General features: G+C 42.8%; 1 protein-coding gene across 1 annotated transcript in view; it reads right to left on the bottom strand.

Annotated features, from left to right (window-relative positions):
- SHROOM4 (shroom family member 4) overlaps positions 1-21,597 on the bottom strand; it is a 205,591-nt gene that overhangs the window by 24,373 nt on the left and 159,621 nt on the right. Inside the window, exons 4-5 of the mRNA XM_040998630.1 lie at positions 17,262-19,755; positions 10,720-10,781 (exon numbers count right to left, since the gene is read on the bottom strand). Coding sequence (XP_040854564.1) covers positions 10,720-10,781; positions 17,262-19,755 — 2,556 coding nt within the window. The remainder of the gene's footprint in view (positions 1-10,719; positions 10,782-17,261; positions 19,756-21,597) is intronic.

The following is a 21,597-nucleotide window of genomic DNA, read 5'->3' as shown; positions in this document are numbered from 1 at the left end:
GTAAACTCTTACAGTGCCACTCTAGATGGCCCACTAGGAAGACTGAATCCATTTCTTTGACTCTCAGAAGCACATACTGTTTTCTTATAGCCTTGCCACAATAGTTTTACAACATGTATTGATCACTTCTATTAATTGTTGCTACCTGAATGAGCAGGCTGCAACACCCTGAAATTGCCTTCGTGCTGAAATTGCTGGAGAAGTTGTATTTTTTTCCAGTGATTTTTACTGCCTTTATTTCCTTATCTGTAAAGGAAAATGCATGTTCATTTTCCTTGCCCACTCATGAGCTGGTTCAGAAAACTGACCTTCTGTACCTGTAGCCGTTCTTTATATTTCTTGGATAGCCAACTGCAATCACTGACAATGATTCCAGATGTTTTCCTTGTTCTGTTGCTTAACTTCTTATTATACTTTGTTGTGCAAAATTTTTTTTCCAATTTTTACATATTTGAACCCATCCATCTTGTCTCTGATGACATCCTCCATTTAACAGTCACAAATTTATCTTCTAGCTACAGCTGGAATAAACACACTATTCTACTGACCTACTTTCTAGACAGGCATTTGCACTTATCTATGTATGGTTTGATCTATGAATCTAAGTTAATTATTCTCCGTATTGCTATCAAATACCCAACATTTTTTTAAAGGCATGATGGCTTTCCCCAGCTCAGGGTTGCTTCTAGTATGTTCTACAGTCTTACAAATAGCTTCAGTTTGTTCCTAGACTAGAACCTTTCTTATTTCATTCTTTAGGCTTTTTTCTTTAAGATTTAGTTATTTTAAAGAGAGTGTTACAGAAAGAGAGAGAGAGACAGAGACAGAGAGAGAATCTTCTATCCTCTGTTTCACTTCCTAGATGGCAACAGGCAACGTTGGACTAGGATGAAGTCAGGAGCCAGGAACGTCTACTAGGTCTCCTACATAGATGGGTGAAGCCCAAGCACTTGGACCATTTTTATACTTCTTTCTCTGGTGCAGTACCAGGGAAGTGGATTAGAAGTACAGCAGTTGGCATGCTGGCTTTTTAGGCAAAGGCTTAATCTGCTATAGCGCAATTGCTGGTCCCAATCTTTATTTTCTTTAAGCCATTATTATATGGTTTTGATAATTGTCACTAGAGGAAGTCCACCATTATTATCTTTGTTATTCTTGCCCATTTGTTCTTCTAGATAAATTTCATTATGTATCTGACCAGTTTTACAAAGCATCCAATGGTGACTCTACTTGTAGTACATTGCATCTATTAGTAACTCAGGGGAGACTTGTAATCACCACTTTATTTAGTTTTCCTCAACGCAGAATACAGAAATGCATAAATTCATGACCTTATTCCTCTCCAACAGAATTTTATAATTTCCTTCATAAGTTCTGAGTGTCCAGCATTAAATGAATAAACACAAGTATTTACTTTCTCTTTGTCATATTTGTGACAAATTCTTTGTCTTTCAAGGTGGCATTTTTCATAGGTGGTAGAGACCTCTTCAAAAGTTTACTGTTCTTAAGGAAATCATATCCAGCTCTCAAATAGCCATTTGATGCTGACATTGTGGCACAGAGTTAAGCCAAAGCTTGTAACTCCAGCATGTTCCACTGGAGTCATGGTTTGATTTCTGACTACTTTGCATCCCATCCAGTGCCCTGATAATATATCTGGGGAAACAGCAGAACTTGGCCCAACTATTTGGGTTCCTGCCCCCACACACTGGAGACCTAGATGGAATTCTGGACCTCTGGTTTTAGCCGGGCCCAATCCCAGCCATTGAATCTATCTGGGGAATGAATCAGAAAATAGAAGATCTCTCTCTTGCTCTTGCGTGTTCTCTCTCCCCTCTTTGCCACATGTCCTTTCAAATAAATTCATTAAATACTTTTTAAAAAGTATTTGTTTTCCTTTAGTCAATCAAAAGGAAATGTCTACTGGATCTTCTGCACTCTGCTGATGATATAACAAGGCAAAAGAAAAGACGAGAGCTCTATACTGAAAATTGATACTCTAGTTTTCATCATATACTTGCTATGCAACTCTAATCCCAGAAGCAATGGACTCCAGGGTTAAATGCATGTTTCACCTTAAGCAAGTAACTTTCAATTCTTTGTGAGACAAATTTCTTATCTGTATAACTTGCTCACTATAGTAAGTATCTACTTAGGTCATTATAAGTCATAAATAAAAGAATGTAAATGCAGATACTGATACATAATAGATGTTAGTTATTATTGTTAATACTATAATATTTGTCACATCAGTTGCATCACCAGTTGGAACCCCCACATTCCACATGAAATGCCTGGGTTCAAATTGGGTCTCTTTGCTTTGGATCCAGATTTCTACTAATGCATACCCCAGAAGCAGCAGACCATGATGGTTCAAAGTACCTGGATTCCTGTTACCACCTAGCAGACCAGGATGGAATTCTGGGATCTTGGATTCAACTGACTCAGCCTTTGCTGTTTGAGTATCGAGAGTAAACCAGCAGACTGCTTTTTGACTTTCTGACTGTGTCTCTGTCTTTCTGCCTTTCGAATTAAAAAAAAAAATGAGAAGACATAAATATAGATTCTAAAAATTTACAATTATATCTTCCCTGAGTCTTAGCTTTGTCATCAGTAAGACAGAAAAAGATAAGCCTTCACAGTGTTGTGAGGATTACTGTGGCCACATATTCAAAGTACCCCCACACATTCCAAACTGCTGTGCAAAGTGGAAAAGTGCAAAGGATCACAGCGGGCACTCACAGATACAGAAACCCAAGAGAGTTAATCCCGAAAATAATATCTTTTGGAATTTAAGTCCAAGTATTAACACTTATGTAGCACTTCCCCCTCCTGCTAATATTAAAATGAGTTTGCATTCTATGCACACAAACTAAATGACAGTGGAGGGAAAGAACCAAGAGTGTAACTACCTGGAATTTTCAGTTCATTTAGGCTTTCAGGCAAAGAGAGTAGCTTGAGAATATACATTTGAGTTTCCCACCTACGCCCATGATTACAGTTGTGACAGAAATGACACAATAAATGCTTAAATTCTGTGTGTGTGTGTGTGTGTGTGTGTGCGCGCGCGCGTGCGTGTGTTGTGGGAGGGTGAGGAGTTTTTCTTTTTTCTTCACCAACATCATCCTTTCCCAAATCCTTTCCCAGCCCTTCTCAGGAGAGCTCAGCTGTCATCTGCCCCTTCCAGCCACAGCAAGGATACAGCTGTCCTTTCCATTGAGTTCTCTCTTCTATTTTGAAACTTAAACAAGATTGATTTTCCTAAATGCTAGCTAAAACTTAAAGCACTTAAAACACTTAAACCAGTGATTCTCAAATTTAGCTTGCATCAGAATCATCTGTGGAGTGATGAAAATGCACATGGTTAGGCCACATTCTGAGTGGGACACTTGAAATTACATTTCTGATAAATCCTTAGTTGATTTCTGGAGTTTCTGGACCTGCAACTATGCCTTGAGAATCATTCACTTAAAACTGAGTTCCTCGGGCCCGGCGCGGTGGCGCAAGTGGTTAAGTCCTCGCCTTGCACACCCGGGATCCCATATGGGCGCCGGTTCTAATCCCGGCAGCCCCGCTTCCCTTCCAGCTCCCTGCTTGTGGCCTGGGAAAGCAGTCGAGGACGGCCCAAGGCTTTGGGAACCTGCACCCGCGTGGGAGACCCGGAAGAGGCTCCTGGCTTCGGATCAGCATAGTATCGGCCCGTTGCGCTCACTTGGGGAATGAATCATCGGATGGAAGATCTTCCTCTCTGTCTCTCCTCTCTGTATATCCGCCTTTCCAATGAAAAAATAATAAAAATAAATCTTTAAAAAAAATAAAACTGAGTTCCTCTCTAACAATTACACCATTTCTCCAAATATCTTTTTAAATGTTCTTTTAATTTTAAATGTACATTTAAAATAATATTCTGTTTAAGGACTTCTAAAAAAAATCAGACAGTAACACATAATCATTGTATCAGAATTCCTGAAAAAAAAAAACCACCTTCTTATGGTGCAGGTGGCCATGTAAAATTACATAGCTACTTTGGAAATCAGCGTCTCAAAAAGATACCCCGAGATGATCATTACCCAGTATATGCATAAACCCAACATCAAACTGCACCTTATAAACAGAATTATATACAAATATGTGTTGATTTTAAAAAAAGATAATCAAAAAGTTACTCTATAAATTACTGGGGTAATTTCAACCATAAGTATATATCAAAGAACATTCATAACAACCAAAAAGTGAAAATAACTCAAATATCCATCAACTGATGATGGATGAGCAAAATATGATTTATCAATACAATGGAGGTATTTTATAATAAAAAATGAAGTTTTGACACATTATCACATAGATGAACTGCTAAAACATGATGTTTAGTGGAAGTAGTCAAGCATAAATGCCTATAAATTGTATCATTTCACTCATATGAAACACAGATCTATAGAGACATGCAGTGGATTCATGATTGCTTGAGGGTACAGGTGGGAATAGAGAAAGACTGAAAAAGCCAGGAGGGATCTTTTAGGGTGACAAAAATGCTCCAAAACTGGGATGTGATGTTGAATCCCCACCACTGTAAATTTACTAAAAAAATCATTGAGATTGGACACATAAGAAATAAGTGATTTTTTAATGTGAAAATCTGTTTGCATTCAGCTGCTCTTTGTCTTCCTCATATAGCATCATGCCATGTACCTTCAATGCTTACCACTTTCCTGGAGGTGACTTGTGATTCCAATCAGTCAGAGCCAATAGTGGTCATCTCCCTTTGTGCTATGGCTCACTGGTGACTTGCTCCTTCCACCATCTGACTCATTAGCTTTCTCTCCTGTTTCCTCCTCCTCATCCTAGCCTCTGGCCGGGTGTCTGACAAGCCTCCTCCAGAGAATCTACTGGTATACCTCATTAGTTGCAAAGATGAGAAGACTCCAAAATAAACTTATCTTTTAAGTCCATTTTTCAGGAACTTTTGAAGTTCCTTCATATATACCAACACAACTTTTCTTCTTCACAAATCAATTCCCATCTTCTATCAGTTAACTCTCCACATTGCTGTGGTTCAGAGCTGTTTTTCACCTATCTCCTGACCTCTAATGTTTTAGTGCCCACATTTTTTTTTGTCCCAAGATGTGCTGCACATTTCTGAGCAAGTAATTTGAACACACAATTCACATGAAAAGTAGTACAGGAATTAGGGCTAGTGCTGTGGCATAGTGGCTTAAGCTACCATTTTCAATGCCTACACCCTATATCAGGGTACCCTGTCGAGTCCTGGCCGCTCTCCACTTCTGAGCCACTCCCAGCTAATATACCTGGGAAGGGTTTCTGCTACCCTCATGAAAGATGAGGCTGGATTTGGGGGTCCCTGATTTCCATCTGGTGCAGCCTCAGCCTTTGAAGGTCATTTGGGGAGCAAACTAGTAGAGGTAAAATCTCTGTCTCTCCCCTTCTCTCTACCCTTCTAGCACTCAACTAAACAAACTAAACAAAGAGACATACAGATAGAAATCACCCATCTGCTTTTCTCCCATAATTTCTGAAACAACTGGTTCTAGGCCAGGATGAAGTCCAGTGCCAGGAGCTAAATCCAGGTTTAGAAGGTCTGTGGCATGATTCCAAGTGGTGGAATTCTCACCTGCTGACGCAGCCAGTGTATATTGGCAGGAAGCTAGCACTGGGAATGCAGCCTGTACCTGAACCCGGGCTCTACATTATGGGATGTAGGCATCCCAAGAAATATCATATCTGCTACAACAAATGCACATCCCATAGCTTTACCTTTAAAATGAAATTTTTATTTATTTTAAAGGCAGACACAGAGCTACAGAAAGAGGGAAAGAGAAAACAGATCTCCCAAATGCTACTTCAGGCCCCAAATACTTGAAATACCCACTACTGTTCTCAGTATGTCAACGTTCAACTTCAAAATTTAAACAAAAGAGAGCACACATTCTATATCAAAAAGTTAATCTGCAGCTTGCAACTCCAGCAAGTCATAGCAGAACCACTATTGGATTCCCTAGTACTCTAGTTCTGATCCAGCTCCCTGTTGATTTGCCTGGGAAGGCAGTGGAGGATGGTCTAAGTTCTTTGCCTCTCCCACTCACATGGGAGAGTGGGATGAAGTCCTGGGATCCTGGCTTTGAACTGGACCCAGCCCAGCCTTTGAGGCCAGTTAGGATGTGAGCCAGTGGATGGAAGAAGTCTTTCTCTCTGTCCGCTCCCTCTTTCCCATTCTGCCCTTCAAATAAACAAATAAACGATTCAATGATTCTTCTCTAAAAAAAATGTATTTTATGCTTGAATGACTCTTTTTAAAAAGACACAGTAAAAATATTCAAGAACCACATGAAAAATGTTCAAATGCAAATCATCAAAGCAAGCAAATTAAAATGATAATAGGCATAGTTTATACACACTGCATTAGAGAAAGTTTTCAACAATTTCAAAATCAGAAAACTGGCTCTCCCCCTTTAATGCAAATGGCAGTTGGAAATACCTCCTGGGGAAAGCAGTTTGGTGAAATCTATGAAGAGTCATAAGAATCTTAATATTCTTTGAACCAGTAATCCCAACTCCAGATAATTGTTTTTAATCAGATAATTCAAAATGAGAAAAAGCTATAGCTTCTCAAAATGTTTCTGCAGCATTAGTTTGTAATAGCAAGAAATTGGAAACAACCTAATTATCCAACGATTTGGGAGTGATTAAGCAAATTAGAGCACATTAAGCTGGTGAAATATTATACAGCCATTAAAAATTATAGCCTTTGAGGAAGCCTCCATCACAACATGAAAAATCACTTATTAACTAATGTTTAGTGGGGAGAAAAGAAGCAGGACACACAAAGGCACATCTACAAAGTTATTACAACCATGCCCCAAACAATCTACACCTATAGATAAAGCTGGCAGGGAAATAAAAGCAATCAGGGCGTTAAGGCACCAGGACTAAGGCGACCTTTTCTCCTGTTTTTAATTTCCTGTAATATTGCTCTCACAATAAACAAGCTTCCCACCACCACCTAAATATCGAACACATTTATCTATCTCTTCTGCTTCACTTCCAGTGTACTTTCCCAACCAGGGCTACACTCTTTCATGCCTGGATCACTGGCCCCCGTTTGGCCTCTTGTAAACCCATCCAGGCTTCAAATGCTGCCACAATGTCTAGAGTGCCACAATCATCATGCCCCCTAGCTAAGCATCAGTAGCCTTCCATTGCCCGCCTGTTCTGGGCTCCAGTTCTCAAGGCCTCTCTGCACTGGCCCAATGCTCACTCTGCCTTTTTCTCCTTTACTGTTACTCCCGCTTGGTGTTCTTCCTCTGTCTCCTCCTCTGGTTCACAACTAACACGTGCTGAGGGCTTCGCGCATCGAGCCCTGTCCTCAACAGTGCTGTATGTATGAGGGCACTTGAACAAGTTCATGAGAAAAATGGAATAAAAGATAGGCTTGATTTATTGCAAGAAAACTTTTGGATTAACACAGAGGGTGGCTTTTATGCATTGCATAGGTACAGCTCCCAGAAAGCGTACCCTCTTCCCTATTGAATTCCATGTATATGAATATTGACTGTCTTACCCCTCAGAAAAACCATTTGCGGTTAAGTTTTCTTACCTTATTTTTGGGTAAAATAGAGGGAAGCAGAGATAGGGAAGGAGGGGGATGAAGGAAAGTAAGGGAAGGGAGAGGCATGGCTTTGTCATGACCACACAGCTAGTGCGTGGAAGAAACATGGATCTGAACTCAGGGAGTTCTGACTTTATGGCCAGAACTTAACCCCCGTGGGTTATTTTCCTGTAGAATACTTGTTTAAACATTCTTTTCCTGGGCCTTTCTTCCTGTGGCTTCCCATCTTCAGGGGACTTAAAAGTGGGGTACAGTCATAGTATGGGCACTTGTTTGTTCATTCCTATATGTGATAAGATTCCATCATTTGGCAGTTTGTACAAGCAAGCAAAATGTGGGCTTAACCTCAGAAAGACGTGGAGTTTGTCGCTTGGCCTCTCTGAACCTCACACACTATCTGACTTAGTGGTTTCTCAAAATGTAATCTCAGCCTCAGCCCCTGTAGCATCACCTAGGAGGTTCTTTGAAATGGCCACTCTGAATCCTTCTTCATACCTCCTGAGTCACACTCTCTGGGGGAGGGCCCGGCTGTCCATCTGCGTTCCAACAACCCTTCATGGGTTTCTGTTCTATACTCATATTTGAGAATCTCTGCCCTAATAACACCTGACAGAGTTGTTGGGAAAATGAAGGATAGCATGATATGCATAACTCAGCTCACGACACATTGGTTGTACTCTAGGCGGTACTTTATTATTACTGCTATTTAACTTTGTGTGGGTTAGTCTGCTTTGCTCAAGCTGTTGGCCAGGCACTGTGCTTCCTGCTGCTCTTTCAATTGTATCCCCACCTCGCCTAGCAAAGGTAGTACATATATGAGTCAAACAGTTCACAGAAAATGGAATTGAAAAACAAATTTATTTTTGTGCAAAACTTTTTTGTTTGGAATCTCTGCCTACTCGTCACCAGGTTTTCAATAAATCCTCCCTCTTTACTAACTAATCAGTAAACCATTTTGGAAAAACCCTGTAGGATGGAGTAATATCTTTAAAGCTATACTGCCTGGGTCTAAGTTTGTCACCAGCTATGAGGCTTTATGCAAATAAATGGATCTCTGTGCACCTTAGTTTCTTCTGTCAAATACAGACACTAATAGTACCAACTCTATAAGGTCATAATGATCAATACTTGCAAAGTGCTGCAGCTGGCACCCAGAACGGACCAGTGCTACTTAGCACTATTGTCTTTGTGTCAATTCATCCATGTAATGGTAGGGGAGGTTTTCTTTCTTCATTTGGCAAGAAAATGGCAACTACTTCTCCAGCAACTTCTCTGCGTCAGGCATGAAGCCAGGCACAGGGAATAAGGCTGGGACCGAGGCATGGTCTCCCCTCTCAAGGGCCTCAGTCTAATATAAGAAACTTGGAAGGCCTTCTAGACTGAAATGATTTCTCCAAGAACATGATGCAAGCCAATCTGGAGCTGGGAGATCAAGACTAGCCATGTAATTTCATGGAATCCTCATGCAGGATTTATACTCTTAAGCATGATGCTAAGGATTTCATTTGAAGTTGTCCTTGAGAATTCCAGTAGAGGCAGGCATAACTGGGGCATTGGGACCAGACAAGTCTAGGTCCAAATTCTGACTCCATCACTTACATGCTATATGACCTCAGTTAAGCCATATAAATTCTCTGTACCTCAGCAACAATGAGTAGTAAAATCAAAATCAATAAGATTGTGTCAAAATTCAACCTAGTGAATGACACTTAGAAGGGGATCAATAAATATGGGCTTCCTCTCCTTTCCCATTGTCAACCAGAAAATTGATAGATTTTCCAGACTTAGAAGTAGAAGGAAAGCTAAGATTCTTTCTTATTATTCCATCAAATCACAGGAGATACGGTAGAGAGCAGAGAGAACTCCAGCTTCTTCAGGGGCCAGGATCCTTGGATTCTGGTCCTTTTCCTTGGTGCCCCTACCTTGGGCAACAGAGGCATAACTTGGAGCTTTCCTTTCTGCCTTCACTTTTATTTCTAGAGTTTGAGTTAAGAATCAACATAGTTTAGGACTTCTTGCACTATTTGGGCAGAAGGAACTGGCTGAAACAGTATATCAATGAATGACACAAAAGAGGTTCCCACCAGACAACAATCCAGGCCAAGTTAACTATTTGCTCCAATTGAGTCACCTAAGGCAGTCACCTGGGATACCTCACTTCTGGAGAATGGGGTACTGCTTGTCACAGTCTCCATATTCTAGGAGTAGTTGCTCAACCCTGTGAAGATATTCCTTAAGGGCTATGCCTACTAGCCCAAGTCTCAGGGGGAAATTTGTAAAAATGTCCCTGCCTGGACTTAATGAGCAGCCTTCAAGTTCCCAACAACCCTAGTCAAAGAAAGGTAGCAAAGCCTGAGAAACAGGCACCTCCAACAAGTCTGGGGCAAAGGTAGAGCAGTGGCTGAAAACTCCTACCTGCTCAGCCTGCTCTAACTGACCAGTGGTCATAGCCAAGAAGGCAAACTTTCTGTTTCTATTTTTGATCTAGGATAGCATGGTCCCAAATACTATTGCACAAAATCAGAGCTGTTTCAGGTCTCCAAGTTGCATGTGTACAATGTCCCACAACACTGCCTGATGACTGTATTTTCCAAAATGCCCTGGATGAGTCCAGCTATTTGGGAAATGGACTGGAGGACTACATTCACGTCACCAAGCCCTGGGTATAGATACCAGGCTTGTTCCCTTGAAGGAAATGAAATGAATGAAAGATCTTAGCTATTTTTGGTTTTAATTGTTATTTATTCTTAGAGACAGCAAGAGAGAAAGAAACTCCCATTTGCTGATTCATTTCCCAAACGACCACAACAGCCTGATCTGGGCCATGCTGAAGCCAGGAGCGGACAAACTCAGTCCAGGTGTCTCTTGTGGATGGCAGAGACCCAACCCCTTGACCCACTGCCTGCTGCCTCCCAGTGTCTACCCTGGAAGGAAGTTAGAATAAGGAGCAGAGCTGGGACTCAGACCCAGACACTGCCACGAGACATAGGTCGCCCAATTGGCATTTTAATCACTAGGTCAAATGCTCACCCCCGGAATTTCTATGAACGCACCAGGGCTATCAACTCATCTCAACTCCTTGAGCAGTCACTTACCTCCCGGACTGGCTGGTCTTCCTGTTTCCTGTCACTGGGTTCCATTTGTCCCCAGGAAATTCCTGCAAAGCAAAATTCTGATAAGTTAGGGAGCTCTGAGTATCCAGGTGTCTACATGGCTTTGAAAACACCAGAGTCAGAGCCTGTTCTCAGCCAGGTCCCCAGGAGCCTCCTCCTCCTCTGGCATGCAGGTAGAGAAATGCGCACCTGCTAAGCTGCCTTTCTGTCAGGAGGAGACCTGCTGACCTGCTGCAGGCATCCAGACCCAGACAGCAATCAGCGACCCGGCCACTGTGTGCAAGACGCATTGCTGTTTCCTCTTTGTCCACTCCCCTCCTAAACCACGATCAAAACCAGTTTAGCACGTTTGCTGTTTGCTCTGGCTCCTACCTGGGTCAAGGGACAGAGATCTTTTTGTCTGGCCACACAAACCTATTCATTCTTCCAGTATTTTCCAACAGAGACAGCATCTTCTTCAAAACCCTGGCCATTGCAGGAGGGGAGGTTTGGAAATGGAAGCTCCTTCTGCAGCAATGCTCTCCCAGGGTGGGCGGAGGGCACAGCAGGCATGCCAGTACACCCTCTGCACTGCAAGGACTCCTTGTTCACTCACACCTGCTGGCAAGGTCTGAGATGGGCTCACCTCTACGGAACATGAGAACTTGGCACCATGGTCCACATATTACAAGAGTGGACCCTCCACCCTGGGCATTTCTTTCCTTAAGGGCTATGCCCAAGAAACTCTCTTTCTTTCTAGGCTGAGCCACATGTGCCCTTTGTGAAAATGCCCCACCTTTTTATTTGCTGTGGGTTGAATGTAATCGGAGTGTGTCCTTGGTGTGGCAGTGTAAGAAGTGGGAGGTTGGCAGGACTGTCCATGGAAGAATTAAATGTAGTCCTTGTAAGGTCATAGCTTTGTTTTCCAGAGAATATTGTGACAAAGTAATGTCCTGTCTGTGATCATTTACTTTTTGGCTTCCTTGCCATGTTTTGATGCTCTGTCAGAGCTGGGCAGAGCAGATGTTGGCACCATATTCTGGAGCTTCTAAAACTTCTTATTTAATACAGCACCCAGTGTAGGTATTTTGTTATAGTAATGGAAAACAGGCTAAGCTACCATTCTAGCAAATTTATCTTTTTGGTTCTTGATTTTGCATACAATACCCTCTACCTAAAGAGACATGGAGAATCTGATAGGTTCCGAAGTCCCTCTTTCCAGTCCTATTATTATTTTATTTGTTCAGATTTGTATTATTTTTGTCCCCGTTGTCCTTCCTTGTGGGAGCAAGCCAGCTGGGGAAGCACCTGTGTATTTGGTATCAAGTGCACTGGCTAAAACACTAGCTCTGTTATTTGACACAAGCCACATCACCTCCTTGAACATCCGTTTTCTTCCTGGCAAATACATATCTAGCCTGGCAGGGTTACCAGTCCTAAGAATCAAAGGAGACATTCAAAGAGAATACTCAGCACTGTGCTTGGCACATGAGAGGTTGTGGATCTGAGCCACAGAAAAGGTGAGGTGTATATCCTGGCTCCAGCTTGCTCAGGACCACAACAGTTCCTGACCACATCTGGCACATAGGAGCACCTCTAATTCCTTGCCCTGACTCTATCCTGACACCTCTGCGAGATGTCCTTGCTGGCAAAGATCCAAGTTACACGTTCAGCCACAGTGGGAGCCAGGATTTCCTGTCCGTGCCCTGTCTAGCCCTGTTGAAGTGCCCTGTAAACAGAAGTAGCCAAGCCAAATAAACTCTGGAACCAACTCCCAATAGCATTGCAAAGTCCCCCAGTATCAGATCCTTCTTGTTCATGAGCCATTCAAATGATTGGTTCCTGGTAATTGTACCCTTTGAACCAGAGAAGTGGTTATCCCCACTGCTGGCTGCAGATAGGGATCTTGGTGGAACTGGCTGCCCTGGAGGAAGAGATGCTATTGGGAGGCATCCTGCCACCCTGGGAGAGCAAGAGGTTTTCCATCAGCCACTCAGCAGGGCTTCAAACCCCACACAGTGTGGCCTCAGGCAAGCTACTCAATTTCTCCTGTTTCACTTTCCTCAGCTACATAACAGTGTGATCTTAATCCTAAGAGTACCTACTCGTGTTTCTTCATTGCTTGAGGACTCAGGGAGTTAATGCACAGCAAGCATACTTTAAAATCCTCACAGAAGATCAAATTGAAAAGTTCATATTTGTTTTTGCACAAAAAAACGAAATCCATGTATAAGCAAGGGTCTCCGAAATGTTCATGCCAAATGTATATTATGAAAAAAATAGGATGCACAGATTTGAATTTTTCTCAGTATGAAAATGAATTTATTTTTCAAGTAGATTTTTCTTTCTGTGAAGTTTTTGAAGTGCTCTTATGTACAACACCTACAATACTAACTACCTAGCACCCAGTAGACGTGCAGATATTACTGTTCTGTTGTGGAAACCCTGGCTCCCTCACTAACTAGGTGTGTGCCCTCTCTGGACCTTGCCTTACTCATCTGTGGAATGGAATCCTATTTTAACATATGCAATGCATATTTTAACATACTCAACTGATTATTTCAACTAAATGAGCTAATCAGACAATATATGCAAAACTAACCAGCCTGAAGTGTGCAAGATGTGAATGTGTGTGCTGGTTTAAGTTCTTATGCCACTAAACCTTCCTCAGTGGCATAAGCAACAGCATCTCCCTATTCCAGATGGCCACAACTGCCACTGCTTAGTCCTCAGAGCAGGGTATCTTAACCAGAACTGCAAATCCGCTGCATGTCTGGTTGGGGACTGGATGGAAAGCCCAGGCAGCAAGGGTAGATATGGGCATGCAGTGGCTTCTAGCTAACCAACTATTTGTGTGAAAACCTCCTCTAAGCAGACCTACTTAGCTTGTACAACTGACATTGGGAACCCAATGCATCTCACCATCCAAGGATGCAAGGAGTGGCATGACACAGCACAGGTGTTCACCTGCACTGCTGCTGCCAATTTCTGTAACCTACAAGTTGTTTCCTCTCCCTTATGGAGCTTCCACCCTAGGCTGATGCCACAGCAGCTATCAACTGCTCACTTGTCCCTCAGCCTTGGCCTTCCTTCTCTGTTGTCTACTGCAGGCCCTTCTTTCAGCCAATGTTTCTAAAGCTAAGCCAAAATCTCCATTTAGTTTAAGACATAATAAGTCACTTCTAAGATGACTACTATCTGGCAGTTACTGTTCTAAACATCTCATGTCTACTACATCACTTAATCCTCACAATCAACTGAAGAAGCAGGTGCTGTTGTTGCCCTCATTTTCATAATATGGGAAAATTTAAGTGGTAAAATGAGCTGACAGGGACTTGAACCGGACAATCTGATTCCAGCCTTAAGTCATTATTATTTATTATCTACTCCTTTTCAATATTATACATATTTTGAATATTTTCAAACCTCAAGACTGTAAATTTACAGTAAGCACCAATAAACCCACCACTGAGCTTCCACAATTAAAATTTTGTTATCTTTGCCCCACCACAAATATATTTGCATCTTTATCCACCTACTAGTCTTTCTTCAATTCTTGATCCATTTCAAAGTAAACTGCAAACAACTTCATCCCCACAAATTGGAAAACTTAAATTAAGCAGATAAATTCTTAAAAGACAAACTACCAAAGCTCACTCAAGAAGAAATAGATAAACTAAATGATCTTATATCTTTTAACAAAAATAAAATTACACTTCACACAAAGGAAATTCCAGGCCCAATCGGTTTCAGTGATGAATTCTACCATACATTTAAGGAAGAAATAATAACAATTATGTACAAACATTTCCTGGAAATAGAAGAGATGGGAACACCTCCTAACTCATTCTTTAGAGTCAGCAATAAAAATTAGACAAAGACATTACCAGAAAGCTACCTGCTAAAATCCTATTGAGATGCAATATCCTTAACAAAACATTAGCAAATGCAATCTAGTGATATATAAAAGACAGTGCATCATGATCAAGTGGTATTTATCCTGGCAATGCTAGGCTGTTATTTCAACACTCCAATCAATAGACTAAAGAGCAAAAGTATATGATCTTCTCAATAGATATCAAAAAAAGGATAAAAAAAAAACCATGTAACATCCATTCTTGATAAAATGTTGAGGGCATTTTATTGCTGTGGTTAAGATGGCACATGGGGTGTCCGCATCTCCTATTGCAGTTTCCGCGTTTAAGACCCAGCTGTGTTTCAGAGTCTAGCTTCTTTTTTATTGCACTCTCTGTGGGACAGAAGGTGAGGGCTCTTCAAGTGCCTGGGTCTCTTCTACACAGAAGGCCTGGACTGAGTTCTTGGCTCTTGATTTTAGCCTGGCCAGAGTGGATATTTGCTAGTTTGTTCTTTCTTTAAATTAAAAAAAAAATAGGTACTTGTAATATTATGATTAGTGTTGCATTAAGCCTGTGAGGATAGAACAGATTAAAACAACGTTTTTGCAAAACATGATGAAAAGACAGAGGGGAGGGATAGATACTGGGGAAAAGAGGGAGTGAGAGAAGCGTCTTCTGGAAACTATATTTACAGAATGCATAAAACCTGTTCTCTTTAGATTAATAAAAATTAATAGAAATAAATTTATTCTAAAAAGAAAAATGTAATTCTAAAGTGTCAACCAATTTCTTTTACACTATATCAATTTCTATTTTTATTGTGACTATGTATGCATGCATATATAGAGATGTACTATATGTCAAGAAAATTTACATTGGTTGTGTCCTTTGATCATTAAATACTTTTTCGAATTTAGCAAAAGAAATTAAACTTGAAAAGCAGAACAACACACACCCATAGACAGAAAGAGTGACAGAGGCACAGTGGGGGAGAAAGAAAGACAAGGAGAAAATCTTGTGTCTACTGTCTCATTTCTCAAATTTCTGCAATAGCCAGGGTTGGACCAGTCCAAAGCCAGGAGTCAAGAACCCCATTCAGGTCCCTCACTTGGTAACAGGGACGCAAGCACTTGACCCATTATCTGATGGATGCATTTCAGTATGCATTAACAAGATGCCAGGAATCAAACTGACTTTCTAATACAGGATGCATGCATCCCAAGTAGCACTTCACCTGCTGTGCTAAACCACTAAGTTTTGCTTTTAATCTTTCACTATGAAGTTGAATGTTAGCTGTAAGATTTTCTGTAGGTACCCTTTGTCATCTTGTAGAAACACTCTTTTATTATTACTTAAAGTTTTAAAATTTGTTTTTCTACTTTTATTTGCTTTAAAGGCTAAGAGTGACAGAAGCAAGCAGGGAGATCTTCCCTCCACTGATTCACTCCACACATGTCTCCAATAGCATACATATCAAAGCACTCCAAAAATCTGCAGAGAAAGGCATATTTTGGGGAAAAAAAACGAACATGTATGGGTTCCAAAAATTGTTTGGCACCAACATAAAGTTATTTTTCAATTACATCCTTTACAAACTTTCTGAAATAACCTTGTGTTAAAGGGAAAAGCACAGATAGTAAGTGTGCATGTATTGAATTTTGATGAATATAACCGTGTGACTCAAATCCTCATCAAGACAAAGAACATGCCCCCGTGCCCCCTTTCCAGTCCATCTCCAGGCCACCTCCCTTTGAAAAGCACTATTCTTAACGTTTCTTCCCATAGAACACCTGTTTTAGAACTTCACATAAAAGAATCTGAGTAGAGTATGTACTCTTTTGTGTAAGGCTCCTTTCACTTCTCATTCCTTTTCTCAAAAAAAAAAAAAATTATATATAGCCTAGTTTCACACACTGAGCCACTTCAGAAGTGTCTGCCTATTGAGTAACATTTTGACATGGGAACCAGCTGCTGGTTTGAGTGTATTAACTAAAACGCAGAAATCATCTGACCATGAGCAGGCAAGGACATAGCAGGTGGTAGCTCAGGTTAAAGGCCATAACCAGGGCAGTGCAGCCATCAATTTAGTTCTGGGTCTCCAACAGAGATAAGTTAGAGAGAGAAGGAAGAATTCGTCCAGACAAGTCAAATATCTTAAAGTCTGGGACACAGTTGCGAATTCTGCAGCTACAAATAATTTTTAAGCAGGAAATGGAAGGCCATAAGTGCTATTTGAACTGGGCCTCGCATGCTCTATACACAATCTCATTTGATTCTCAAAAGTGATTCTTGAGGCAGCCTAATTTTCCTCCACTTTAGAGATAAGGTAATAATATTTTTTCTTAGTACTGACTGTTTTATGAGGTAAAATTTTCTCCCTTTTAAAAAAAATCAAATAGCTTCAAATTTTGGTGGCTGAATGCCTTGTTTACAGACACTCAAATACTAATTTGACAGCATATAAATTCCAGTTCTGTTCATTTGATGCAGCTGAAGTTACTTTTCTCTCTCTCTAAAGGTGAGGTTCCTATAATTTTGGCAGCTGACCGTCTTGCCCCAGGTTGCTAAGCTGCCTGCCATCTGGTGGAACCAGAAGCATACAGTTCTCAGACATGATAACTCTGATGTCTTGCCTCTTCTTCGCAAAGAGAATAAGGAAGCTGAGCCACCCAAGCACCAAGCCCTTACCTGCACTGTTGTCTTCCTGGGTTTCCAAGTGTTGCCAGGCACCAAGCTGCTCTCTTCAAGGGCGCTGTGCTGAGGACTATGACAACAGGCCGAACACCGGACACACTGGTGATGGTGGCACCGGCAGTTGTAGCAATTTGGCATCATATTTCTCTTGACCAAAGCAGGGCAGATTTCCCCAGAGCAATAGATACAGGGGTCATGAACAACAGCTCCCTGAACACTGCAGGAGTAAGAGCAGGTCCTGCGGTAATCAAAATCACTACAGTGCAGTGGCTTACAGCACATGGAATTTTCTAGACCTTTGTTTGCATAACATTCTGTGTAAGGAGGCGTTTCTGACTGAAGTGGTGACATGGAGTGGTAAGATTGGTCTGTGGTATGATATGGTTGGTCTGCGGAATGATACGATTGGTCCACTGGATGACGCCTCAACTCCCGATAGCTGGAGCTCATGGATTGGAAGTTTGGGTCTATAGGTTTTGGTCTCTGGGTAAAAGTCTTGTTGCTGTGAGTGGTTAAACCTGGCAAATGAGATGTAGATAAGGACTTGCTACTCTCCTCAAAGAACTTTCTTCTGTCTGCAAAAGGTAAAAGAATGGCTTCCTCTCCAGCTTGGGCAGCAGACGCCTGAAATTCTTGGTTGTCACGTGGGCTGGATTGGCCTTCCATGGCTGGAGCTATGTGTGCCTGCCGATTATGTTCTGGAGACCATCTCCAGTGACCTCCACGGACTCCATGGTAAAGACTTGGTTTCTCAGAGTCTGAGGAGGATGGATCAGATGCTTTCCACCAGTTGTTTAGACCCAAAGCAGACTGGCCAGCCCTCTGCCCAGGGCTTATTCGGCCCTCCAAGCCTGTCCTAGGTTCATGGCTCTCTGGAGCTTGGCTGAGGCACTCTGAAGATCTAGCCCTGAGCATCATACTTTTGTTGAAGAGCTTGTCTTTGGGACTAGGGTTGTTTCTATATGAAGACAGAAGTGATGAGTTGGAGGCAGGGAGCGGAGGACTTTCTGGGGGTTCCTGGGTCTCTTCCACTGGCTCCTTAGTGTCACACAGTTGTGACAAGGGGCCTTTGCTTTTCTGGAGCTGTGCCTTCCTCCTCTGAATTTCGTTGCGCAGATTGGTAGCAAAGCGCTCGCTCTTCCGTCGGTTTTGGATGGAGCGGCCCCGGGTCCCCCCACTTCGCTTACCATCCATCCGGCCACATTCCTTGGGCTCACCATCCCCGTCTTCTGTCACTTCTGTGCTGTGGCCTATTTTAGTGGTTGAAGAACAGTCCCTGGTTTGTTGAATGTGGGAGGCAGAGATAGAGGGCTGCTGGCTTGGCAGTTCACTGCCTGCCCTGCTTGCTGTGTTTGGGTCCAGGAAACTCCGCTCTGGGAGGTGTCCGCCAGCCTCTCTAAGAGAGGAACTGCTTTGACTCTGATGCCCTGACCCCAAAAGCCGATCATCTACTGGCCTGGTGTTTCTTTCTTTGGTGAGCTTGTCCTGGATTCCTCCTATAGAGGGACATGAACTTTTCTTCCCTTTGTAGCTGTTATGCAAAGGAGAGAGAGTCCACTGGTGCCCATCTTGCCCAGCTGGGAGCTCCATCCCCTTGCTGCCCCTGGGGTCCAGATGCACCTGCTGCAGGTGAGATGCCAACAGGTGTTCAGGGGCACTATGACGATGTCCTGTGGGGCCAATGAGGTGTGGTAGGCTGACAAAAGAAGGAGCCTTAGAGAGTTCTGAGGCAGGTTCACTGAGTGGGTTGGAATCTCTGTTGGGAGCTTTATCACAGGCCTTCAGGGATCCGGCTGCTTTGGCAGAAGCCTCCATCAGCAGATGCCTGGAATCCTGCTGGCTACATTCAGGTGACTGGCTAAGCTCATAATTTGGATGGTCCTCACTTATCATTTGGTCTTTTTCACTGAGGCAGCAGAACCTGTTAGGGCTCCTCGGGGATAACACTGTGTCCAAGCTTGGTTTCTCCTTTTGTGGCAAGGAATCCACAGGCTCTGAAGTCAGGCATTGCTCTCCATTGAGGAGCTGGGTTCTTGAAGCCTGAAGGCTGTCCCGCCTCACTGGGGGTTGGGGTGGTCCCCTGACTGCCTTGGCAGGTGCTGAGTGATGGCCTTCTTGGGGACGGGATGATGTCTGGGAGTTAGGGGTCAGGGAGTCCCTGTTGGTGTGCTGGCTACCTCCTGAGGTCTCAGCCACATTTGGTTGGCCACTGGGGGTCTTGGTTGGCCCTGGACCTTGCACAATGCAGTCTGTGGAAGCTTGCTCCTCTGGCCTCAGGGAAAGAGCACAGTCAGAGGCATTGGAGCTAGCTGAGAAGGAGCTATAGGCGGAGTCACGCTGGTTTGGATACATGTTCTGGTCAACGGGCAAGAGGTGGCCCTCATAGGCGGCTTGGCCTGGCTGCTCTAGGCTCTCCATGCTGCCAATGGAGCTGCTTTTCTCAGTGCTGCAGTGCCGGGAGAGTGGACACCACTGTACACACACGTCACTGCAAGACACGGGGCACACAGGTCAGTTGATGAAATCAGCAGATCCCTCTCCTGCCTTGTTCAGCCCACTATGGGAGAAGGAAAGACAACTCAGAATCCCTACACCACAAACACGAGAGAGAGAGAAAGAGAGAGAGAGAACACAAAAGAGAAGACAGGGAAACAGGGAAGAGGGAGGATCCTGCGACATCACACAGGCAAGGGTAGATGGGAAATGGGATGACATGTGGAAGAAGGAAAGAAAAACAACCCAGATTAAACTTGAGGGAGAACTCCATGGGCAATGTACTCAGAGTGCATCTGAAGTTGCTTCATCACTGGGCTCAGTGAATCAACCTGGGGCTCTCTGCCAGGAGAGAGAGTCATGAAATATCAGCATGAGGAAGGGGGTCCTAATGGGATGACTCAGTTGTAACTGAGACCATCGTGTTAATCAGTGGAAATTCTCAAACTTGTACCTTTTGTCAGAATCACAGGAGGGCTTGTAAAAACAAATGAAACAAAAGAAAACAAAACAAAAAAAAAACACAGGGTGGCACAGGATTCGTGCTAAAGTTTTGGGTCTGAATGGATGCTGAGAATGTGTTCTTCTAGCCCTTTTCTAGGTGCTGCTGGTGTTACTGATCCAGGAAAGCCAGTGGTATAAATGAAACAAGCCCTGAAAAGGGCAGTGATTCCCAACAGGTGATGGTTCTCAAGCCAGGTGCTAATCAGTGGTGCAGAAAAACGGCTGGAATGGAAGCGCCCTGGTCCTTTCCTGATAATAGCAATCCTGACTGTTTCCTAAATAACTACGTTTCAAGTACTCCATAATGCTTCTTTTTAAGCAAAGGGAAAATATGATCAAACTCACTTTTCAGCTGAGAAATCAGAGAACTTAGAGCAGGCAAATTCAACTGACAAGTTCACTGAGAAGAGGCAGGGTTTGATGTTTTAGTTTTTTGTTTGTTGTTTTTTGGGGGTTTTTTTTGGCTAGGCTATCTTTTAAATAATTATAATAAATAGGTCAGAAGGTTGCTGTGTAGAGGTAATCTACAGTAAGTGCAGAACCTTCATCACAGCTAAGGCATTTAGCAAAGGTTCAATGTGTGTTAGTTGCTACTGCCTTGATTACCATTATTGTTGCCCTCATCAGAGTCCCCTTCACTACAGTACAAGCTCGATGCTGTACTGAACCCTGTCCATCTATGCCTCTGTCATCCCCCATGGCAAAGCCATACTAGGGAGACCAAGGATCAGATGTAATCTTGAATTTTAAGCACCATTTCCCATACATGAGGTCAAACTGAGCCAACTCATGCCAGTAACTCCTTTTGACTAGAGTTCCAGGGGTTGCAGGCAGCTCTGAGAAAGGCCACAGTCCTAAAAGCCAGATTTCAGCTATGACAGCTGTCCACAAGACCCTCAGGTCAGCTTCCTTTAATTCTTGCTCCCTGCCTTGCCCCTCATCCACTATGCTCACCTGTCCTTTAGGCTAGGAATCCATCAACTTCTCGTTGGCAAGGGAACCTGCTATGTACCCCACCCCCCTTATTGCTGAAAGAAAACACATGCCCACTCAATCTGCAGCCAAGCTCAGAATGTATTTCCGTGTATTCTTCCAGAACAAAACTGCCTCTGCCATGAGTTGTTGGCTTCCAATGCCAAATAAAGTCACTGAGTTGGGACAAACTCAACTTTTAGCTTCCATCAGTCTCCTCAACAGAGGTTTCCTATATGGAAGAAGCTCTTGCTGTGGAAGAGAAAAGAAAGTCAAGGGCAGCATCTCGGCTGACTCTGAAATGTGTCAATAAGCTTGGCTGCCTCTTGAGCAGCTGTTTCAATGACAACAGGTGAGTAGC

Source organism: Ochotona curzoniae, unplaced genomic scaffold, assembly GCF_017591425.1.
Source record: "Ochotona curzoniae isolate NIBS_2020 unplaced genomic scaffold, NIBS_Ocur_1.0 contig_1274, whole genome shotgun sequence".
Taxonomy (NCBI): domain Eukaryota; kingdom Metazoa; phylum Chordata; class Mammalia; order Lagomorpha; family Ochotonidae; genus Ochotona; species Ochotona curzoniae.
This window is presented reverse-complemented; position numbering and strand designations above follow the sequence as displayed.